The sequence below is a fragment of the Protobothrops mucrosquamatus genome, unplaced genomic scaffold, assembly GCF_001527695.2.
Source record: "Protobothrops mucrosquamatus isolate PMUCROS unplaced genomic scaffold, P.Mucros_1.0 scaffold1781, whole genome shotgun sequence".
Lineage (NCBI taxonomy): Eukaryota > Metazoa > Chordata > Lepidosauria > Squamata > Viperidae > Protobothrops > Protobothrops mucrosquamatus.
In genome coordinates, this window is record NW_015387919.1 from 95,423 (window position 1) to 104,525 (window position 9,103).

Consider the following 9,103-nt stretch of genomic DNA (forward strand, 5'->3'; position numbering starts at 1 on the left):
CCCCCACCCCCACCCCCGTGAACTGTCCGGGGAGAGAGGGAACCCGGCCTTTTTCTGCCATCATCCAATCACCATCGTGAGATGGAGGGGTTTTTTTACCCTTTTCTTTCCAAAAGTTCCACCATCAGAACAATTTGCCAAACAGAAGCAATTTCGCTTCCATTGCAGCATAATTACCGATCACTCAGGTGAATTTGCCCGTTACGTATACGAACTCTTCATTCTAATGGTTTGATTAAACCCATTTTTCCACCAGAAAGGTACATAAATAAGTGAACTGTTGAGCAAATTAAGAACACTTAACAGCATTGCATCTGAAAAGTAGTTATGCTGATTAAATTTTCTGTCCTTGAGGATTTTCAGGAAATTACTTTTGATCGTCAATAACACAATTAAGTAAACTACACACACATTAGCATGAATAATTGATAAGAAATTATGTATTACCACGAAGCACTGATTTAATAATTCATGGTGCGACACTCTAGTGACTGTGCAAAACTGGAGGCCATCACAAAGTCTGTCTGATGTGGCTGGAAAAGCTGCCTGGCAGATTCGCTGTATAATAATATGAAATACTCTGCATGATGTATTTTCTGTTGCTTTAATAAAAAAAAAAGTACATTCAGAAGAAAAAGACTCCAAAGATCATTCTGTATTATTTGTATGTCTGTTTTTCTCGCTGTTCATCCCTGATCTGACTGATTTCATATAGGTGCAAGTGCACATGTGTGTGCAAGTGCACAGACCCACAGCCGGGCGCCACCGTCCTTCAGAGCCGCTCCGGTGTAATTCTGAAAGTACCACTGACCCAAAGGACGGGACCCAAAGGATGGGACTCGGGCAGAATCTCGGTTGCATTCCCGGGAAGGAGAGGAGAGGTTTCACAAGGAGAGGAGAAATACCAATGATAAATTGATACAAGGCATATTTGAGTTTCAGTCTTCTGACAAACTATTAATCTAAGAAGGCGAGTTGGAAAATCTTCACTCTGCCCGAATGAATTTCCTGCTTCGAATTGATTCGCCCAGTCCTCGGCTCTTTGCTGTAATTGACACTAATTCTTCAAGATCTCAGGCGGTGATTTATTTTCCATCTTTCCTCTGTGGGATCCTAGAAACATTAACCGAAGAAAACTCGTCTGAGACTAAACTAAGCAGGGTTTGTATGTTTGCATGTTTGTGGGTGTGTGACAGTTACAGAGACGGGACGTGGGGGCCAGTGGTTCACATGACTGCCGTTAGGGGGGTCAGGTAGCTAAAAACAGTTGCTTTCCTCTACTCCTGGCAGAAAGACGCCCGAAGGCTCTGCACCCACAGTGAATGCATAAAAATACACGGAGGCATCCCCAACAGCCGTCTCCTGGCTGCATCCAGTAAGTCTCTTCTGCAACCTCCTTTGGCTTTCCTAAGAAGAAAAGTTGCTGGTTTATTAATATGGAGAAGCGAGATTGCAGGGAGGGAATGCTCTTGGTTCAAGGTTTCGGCTATTGCTTGCCTCTTGGCTGTCAGGATCAGAAACAGGGATTTGATTTCTTTAACATGCAGATGATGCACCCTCAATTCTATTAATTTATTTCTTCTGATCTCTCTCTCTCTCTCTCTCTCTCTCTCTCTCTCTCTCTCTCTCTCTCTCTCTCTCTCTCATACAAATCTCCTTCTCATTAATAAATTAATAAGTCCAGGATTCAGAAAAGTATTTCAGTCGTATTAAGACTGTACTTAGTCCATGCTGCTGCTGGAATTAGATACAATCAATGCCTGAAGTCAGAAGCTCTCAGAACTTAAATGTTCAACTTGCTGCTAGATAACAGACCGGGGAGGGGTTTTGCCAAAGGAAGGGGGTGCTTTTCACCTCCACCCTGGAGACGGAGCAGGAGCGCAAAGGGGGGGGGTTTAAGGCTTGGTGGTGGAGATCACGGTCCAGAGACGCTTCCTGGGCAGACCCCAAAGGGCCCAAGTCAGCAGCCGGCCCTGCAGATAATCCAACAAGCAGTTTGACCCGGTGATCCCAACAGGTACAGAGGGGAGTTACACATTTAATTGTTGGTTCCACGCGCCTAACTTTCTTTTCTAATTAAGTTAGATTTGCTTTGTCATCTGAAGTTGTTTCCCTGTTAATCCTTCTGCCTATGAATTATTCTTTATTAAATTTCAGTATTCTACTTCCCACCAGAGGTTTCCTCTCTTAAATGCAGCTGTAGCCCACGGATCGATTTCTCCCACCGGCCCAGCGGAGCCTCAGCGCTTTGGAGGCCTTCAGGGCTGCAAAAAAAGACGGAGCCTCGGGCTGAACAGCAGGCAGCAGCCGTCAGGCCGCCAGGCCCGCAAGTCTGCCTTCCGGAACAGAGACTCCACATCGGGGCTGAGTTCACACCATGCTGAGCTTGGCTAACCAGGGTTTAAAGAATAAATCACAATTTGCTGGAGTTGCAAACACACTAAGTCATAACTGCCCTGTTTGAGAGATCCCACTAAATCAAGCAAACCAGATTCTGGGTTTATGCGCTGTGCAAATTCAGTTTATATTACATATAATATAACATTAAATTATAATTGCAGATTATAATAAGGATTTATAAATGGCACTACAGTATCTTCACCTTGTTCTGTTTTCCCCCCTTTCATTTGCTCAGCTACACATCTTTGCAAGTTTTAAAAAGTAGTAGCCATATTGGGCATGAGAAATGAAAATCCAAAATCAGTGGAGGCAATACTTTTATTTGGCTTATTGAAGTGTTATAAAATTTGCAAGCTTTTGAAATCCAAGAGTTTTTCATCAGGCAAGATTAGTCCCCCCCCCCAAAAAAAAGGGGGCAACCGAACGTAACATTGCTCTGTTTGTGAAAAGTCCCGGTTGATCTCCTGCAGCCTCCCCATTCTCCATCTGAGACCATGAAGCCTTTCAAACCAGCTGTGTCCTTTTGCCCTTCCCTTCAGAATATTGCGTGGTGACTGAAAAAAATGGCTTAAAATAAGACACAGGTGCACACACAGAGCTCTCACAACTTAATGTTTTCTTAACAGGCAATAGATATTCAAAGGGCTAAAAATAATGATCTATAGAGCTTTGCTTTGTTGGCAATCATATTCCTGGGAAAACAGCAGTTTTTGTAGCGCTGACCCTCCTGTGCCCCCCAGGCTCCCGAACTACAGCATGTGTGGCTAGTAAGATTCAAGCTTATTCCTGTCCAAGAAACCCCTCTGTTTGGAGAGTGCTAGCCATTTCAATTAGGCGTATAAGCAAACCGAAATAATATTTGAGGCGCCTTGATTTCTGCCCCTGAGGAATCTCATTCAGGAAAGAAATGCTTGCATAGGTACAAACAAGACTTTCGTTGGGACAGTCAACACTACAAAAACTGCTATTTGTTTCAATTCAACATTTCTGTTGTTTGAAGGCAAAATACCCCAGAAATTTGGCCACCAGTTAACTGAATCTCTGAATGATCATAATGTGGAGCTCACCGCAACACTTGACTTAAATTGTGACCTCCATACCCAAAGGGACAATGCAGTCCAACTGCAGAAGACGTCTAGAGTCTTGGCAGCCCATTTTCCTGATCCGGGTGTAGGAAGGAGGCCAAAAGGGAAGTGGCAGAAGTTGGACAGTTTCAGCCTTCCAATCCTGTTTCCTGTGATGTATCTTATCTCCGTCTTTGGGGGGGGGAAACTAGGCTGGTTGATCATGTAAGGAATTTAAACAAGGACACTTGGAGGAGGGAACACGTCAGTGTTCTCCAGGTTGCTTTCCATCTTACTAGTTACCACTGGCAGAAAACTAAATCCAAAATCTTTAGAGATTTAAAGGAGGGGATTCTTTGGAGAAAAATACTTACAAGATGGTGATGTGAAATGGGCAGTTCTAGAATTTTCGTGTGCCCATGTGTGAGTTTTCATAAAGTCTATATTAAAGTGACATAATAGAATTAGTAGATTCTATTTGCATAAAGTCTATTTCAACGTGATATAATAGAAGCTGTGGATTTCCTGTCTCAAAACAGCCAGAAACCTCACAACTGATTTTTGACAATGGCCCCTGGAAGGCTAGTGAGGGTGTAGTGAGGGGGCCCAGGGCTACAGGGGTACCCCACCTCTGCTCTTTTTTCCCCTTAATTTCCAGCTTCATCGGGGCAGGTTGACCATCTCGTGTCCTCCTATAGGGTGGCTGACCACCGGCCATTCACAGGGAGGGAACACAGAGGTTAGCTGGATCCAGGCCTTGCCTGGCCTTTTTTTTATAGTAGTTTCACAAATGTACAGGTTTTTTTTTTAAAAAAAACAACTGCTAGTCTCTTCTCCACTGTGTTGCCCACAAAATAAGCAATAGAAAACAGAACTGTGAAATGTGGGCATGTTTCATTTCAAATATATCAATCAGATCCAGTTCAATCCACCCAGTTTCAAAACCTGACGTTATACTCGTTTCTCTTCAGACCACATAAAACTTGATGTTTGAACTCAGAATTATGTTTTTGATCGTGAGGAACCAAGCCGTGAGGTACGAATTCAGATCGCTCCAACCCAGCCCGTAGGCAGTCAGGTCGAAGTATTTCTGCGTTGTACATCCGATGTACGGAATAGATTAGAATTGTTCAGAGTAAACAAAAAAGTGAATTCGCATTAGTATATTTTCTTATTCTACATTTGATCTAACAAAAAGGCCAAAAAGTGACGTTATTTTGTTATAATTGCTGTGCAATCCTCACCTTTTGTGCTTTCAGGTATGCCTAGCAATTCTTCTAAAGCTACAGCAAAGACTCTGGCGGTGCACCTTCAACCGCAAACTCTTCGGCCGAAGCCTTCGTACCCTCCCCTGTCTGAGGGGCAGGGGAGCCCCTACCCTTTTCGGAGTTTGAGGGGGACCCATCGGCGCTCTGGCTGTGAATATCGGGCAGGGCTGCGTCTGGGCAGGGCGGACCCTCCGAAGGCCCTGGGCAGGAGGCCCTCAGTGGCTCACCTGAGGCTGTCCCCGAGGCCTTCACAAACGCTCCGGGAAGCGGAGTGGATGATGGGAGGGTGGGAACAGAAGCCACCCTGGGCGGGAGAGTGCTGGGACCCCAGGCACAGGTGGGAAAGGAGACTTCTGAAGAAGGTGTTCGAGACAAGTTCCTTCTGGAGGAAGGAGCGGACACCTGGACATATCTACCGCTCTCGGGATCATAGAGCGTCTTTAACCGAAGAGGCAAATCTACCATAAAGTATTCCCCTGAGTCCGGATCCTGAAGCAGCTTACGCTGAGTGGCAGGCAAAGAGGGGGAGGGACTTGAGGAGAGCAAAGGCTGATGCTTTATCGGACCACATTTTGGGGCAGTCAAGGGAGAGTCAGGGCGGATGAGGGGCTGCAGAGATGGGGCTGGTGTCAGGCATGAAGCATCTTCATTCTGGGGCAGAGTTTCCTCCTCAAGCTTTTTCTGTTGAGCTTCCATCTTTTTCCTCCTACTTGCCAGCTTCTTTGCCCTCCGCAATGCCTTTTCTGTCTTGGGGGGCACCGTTGGGGGTTTGGCTGCTGTCCTTCCCATCTGACTCATCAGCTGGAGTCTTTCATTCGTCCCCAAAGGGCTGTCAGGATCTCCGGGGAGCTGATACGTTTGTTCTGGATCAAGCGTGGGCGTTGTGGAAGGTTTATCTATACTTCCTATTGCTTTGTGTAGTGGGAAATTCGCTACTTTTTCAGTGTGCGATATGTTGAAGTCTGCAGTTGTATCTGACAATGGACCTGTGGAAGCTGATGGCACCACAGGATCTGACCTTGGACTTTGTATGATAGAACCGGCTGAATTACTCAACAAAGAAGATGTGCCTCCAAAGGCATCACTGGAAACAGGAGAACAAGCATGATTTTCTGTTACTGTGGGAGAGTTTACCTCTTGACTTATTATTTTTTTAATGCAAGGACCACCCCTTTGCCTAGAGAAGGCACGGCTCTTCGTATAAAGTGTCCTTTCTCTTGTAGGGGACCTTTCCTCACTTTGTCTTGGCTCACTTTCAAAGTCCAGATTTGGCTGAATGGCAGAACTGGGCCTCAACTTCCTGATTCTGATCTCCTCTTTGGAAATAGCTAATTTCTCAGGGCTTTTTAATTCTTTCTCCGATAACACTGATAAACGATCGGTTTCTTCAGAATCTGCCATCATAGAAAAATGATCTAATCCTTCACTAAAGCTATAATTTGCGGTTAGACTGCTTTTGTCAGCTACCTGAGAGCCCCTGTTCCCTTGGATAGACCCCCATCCTTCCTCCTCCTCCCCCTCCCCCTCCCCCTCTCGGTCTGTCTCGGCATTCTTGGGGTTCTCCGGGGCGTTCGGAGCAGCTCCTTCACAGGACAAAGACCTGAGCAGAGGCAGCTTGATTGCTTTGGTCACAGGGGGCGACTTAAATGTGTTGTCTTTAATCGTGAACAGAGTGGGCTTCAACAAGCTTGATACGGCTGGCGTGAGGGGCTCTCCAGCCTTGCTTTCCGCCTCACAGTCGGTGCTTCTCCAGCCGTCTTCTTCCTTCTCCTCCAACGCTGCCTCTTGTGGGACATCCTCATGTTCATCCTTCCCCTTGTCTGTTTCATCCACAGCAGCACCAGAGTTGCTGAGCAGGTGATCATGCAAATCCTTTTTCTTGGCTTTCTCTCTCTCTTGGCAGCCCTGCTGTTCTCCTCCATCCACGCCGTCCCCCCTTCTCTGGCTCTCCTGAAGACAGGCTTTCTGGAAGAGCTGCATCAGAGAACAGGGCATCCTGTGGAACGGTTGGTCTGCCGTGGTAACAACCGGTTGCTCAGAAGGGCTGGGGCTTCTTCCGCCCTGGGGGCCATTTCCAGTTGAGGAGCAGGCCTGGGTTCCGCTGTTGCTTCTGTTTTCTTCAGCTGGATAAAACAGATTTTTAGATGATTCATCGGCATCTTGACCCAAAGCGATTTTTTTATATTTATGTTCCTGCATGTCCTCCTGCTGTACGGCTGCCACCTCTGTCAGGAAAGGTTCGGATGAAGAAGCAGGCTGAGTTTTATTGTGTTTGTGCACAGAAATCACCTTAACGCCCTCTGTGTATACTGAATTACTTTGCTGCAAATGATTCTTATTTTGATACTTTAAAATACCTGCCCTTGACTTTGATAAGCTCAACATTACATCATCGCTGATAAAATTCTCATTTAAACCGGTGAAATTGTCCTTTTCCTGAATGTAGTCCATTTGTTCAAATATATTAACTTTATCAGCACCACCAAGTATTTCTTTATTGCTGTAATCCAACTCACTGGTTGCCATAACATCTGCCTTCAGGTGGGCCTGGCCTTTCAGCTTGCTTTTGTCCTCCAGGCCTCTCGGGAGAGGAGAGGGGGTATAAGTGCTCTTCACGCGTTTTCGGATGTCCTTCAGGTTAAACAGTAAACGTGGTGCTTTAGACTTGTAATCATTCTGGGAGTAAAATGCCCTCTCCTCAGCTTCTTTGGTTGCTGCAGCTTCCAATACGAATGGAGTCACCACTAATAGCCGGTTTCCCGGTGGTCCTTCGTTCTTCGGCTTCAGGGGTAGGGCCGGAGCCAGCAGGGCCGAGATGCCAAAGGAAGGGTCAGACAAAACCACAGGTGACTCAGCTGCAGACGTTTTGGCTAAAGGAGCGACCTCGGGTGACTTTCTGTACAGGGAATCTTTTATCTCTAACACTTCGGCTGCTCTGACCTCTGCCAGTTTCATTCTACTAAGAGTAGCCTTTTGTTTCCTCCAGGGTGGTGGGCAGCCACTGCCTACCCTAAGTGCAAAGTCTGGCTTGGTGGTTTTCTCTGCTAATATAGAAACATGTGGCGGTGGCGGCATCAGTATTTCCTGCGCATCGGTGGGCTGGAATGCTGCTTCTGGAGGGAGAGAGGTCTGAGGGAAAGAGGGTGGGCGGGCTGGCGCCTTGGACACTGGAAATGGGGGCCCCATCCTTGGCGGGAAAAGCGTGCTAGACGTCAGGGAGGCTGGAGAAGGACTCTCGTACACAGGTGCAAGTACCTGGGGCAACAGCTGTTGGGCAACAGCACTTTCTGCATCAGCCGGTGAGGGAAAACCTACCCCTGCCAGAGGCACCGAAGGCAAGGAGGCCTTGGAGAGGGACTTTGGTGAAGGATCATCGGAGAAGCTTTCTTCCAGCATGAAGGCAGCCATCGCTTTTGGCTCAGAGACGCAAGGCTTCTTAAAGAAAGGCCTTTCCTCAAAGTAACCGAGGCTGCCGTCTTTGGGCATCGTCTCTCCTATTTCAATTCGTTTTTTATGGTGTGCATTCCACGACTCAAAAGCGCTGTTTTCGCTGTGGAGAAAGCTACTTTTTCTGGCTAGTTCTTTCGCTTTCCCAGTTCTGGTTTTCACCATCTTGTCAGAGATGCTGAACCTGGGTACATTCGAAGCCTTTGCCTGAGAAAGCTGAGAAACAGGCAGCCTCAGACAGGCCAGGTCTATTTTGCTGTGTCCTTTGCGCTGATCGCTGGGGCCTGCTACACTTGGACGCGGGTCTGGAAGTTCAGAGATCCCCGCTTGGATGTTTACAATTGTTCTGTCACTCCAGAAAGCAGTTTCGTCTCCACAAATTAACGGACACCCTGTCCAACTGCTGTTTGCCGGCTGCTTGGCTATCAGTAGTGAGACCTGGTTGTCAACCTTATTAAAGGTCTTTATCAAAGAAGACACTTTTGAGATATGTGTACAGTTGTGCAGATCAGACAGCGGCAAGTCAAGTTTTCTTCTTATGCTTGGGCTGACTAGAGAATACTTCTTGTCTTCATGAGTTTTGCAGTTAGTAGAAACTTTGGAAAGTAGGAATGTTGCACGCTCCTTTTCTGACAGTTGCCTGTGGAAGTTGGTGTTTTTCTTGAGGGCAGAATTCCAGGGGCCGTGAAAGAATTTGCTAGAGAACTGGTGGGAGATGCCGGATGGCCCAATGGGGTCTGCTTCTGTGTAAGGCGTTTGAAGCTCAGCCACGCACAGACTTTTGAAAGCTCGGTCGGTGAGGCTGCACACTTCTCTGTCGGTGTCGTCCGGCAGACTCCCAATGCTGGAGGAATCACTCTGTCCATCCGCGTGTTTCTTACTCCCCTGCATGGTCCATATGAGTCATTAATGAAATGGGTGGTT

At 46.9% G+C, this 9,103-nt stretch overlaps 1 protein-coding gene across 1 annotated transcript; it reads right to left on the reverse strand.

Annotated features, from left to right (window-relative positions):
• Nucleotides 1–4,747: 4,747 nt before the first annotated feature.
• On the reverse strand, nucleotides 4,748–9,103 carry CUNH10orf71 (chromosome unknown C10orf71 homolog). The gene is made up of 3 exons (XM_029285502.1): nucleotides 8,048–9,103; nucleotides 5,785–7,624; nucleotides 4,748–5,595 (listed from the first exon to the last, which is right to left on the reverse strand). The coding sequence occupies exons 1-3, from the start codon at nucleotides 9,068–9,070 to the stop codon at nucleotides 4,748–4,750; spliced, it is 3,711 nt and encodes a 1,236-aa protein (XP_029141335.1). The 5' UTR covers nucleotides 9,071–9,103.

Bases quoted from the DNA above. Each gene is read 5' to 3' on its own strand.
- CUNH10orf71 (XM_029285502.1), bottom strand. From the start codon at position 9,070: ATGCAGGGGAGTAAGAAACACGCGGATGGACAGAGTGATTCCTCCAGC. The intron at 7,625-8,047 runs GTAGGTTTTCCC...CTGTACAGAAAG, and splicing joins CTTCGGTGCCTCTGGCAGGG to TCACCCGAGGTCGCTCCTTT. The intron at 5,596-5,784 runs GTAATTCAGCCG...CGCTTGATCCAG, and splicing joins AGGCACATCTTCTTTGTTGA to AACAAACGTATCAGCTCCCC.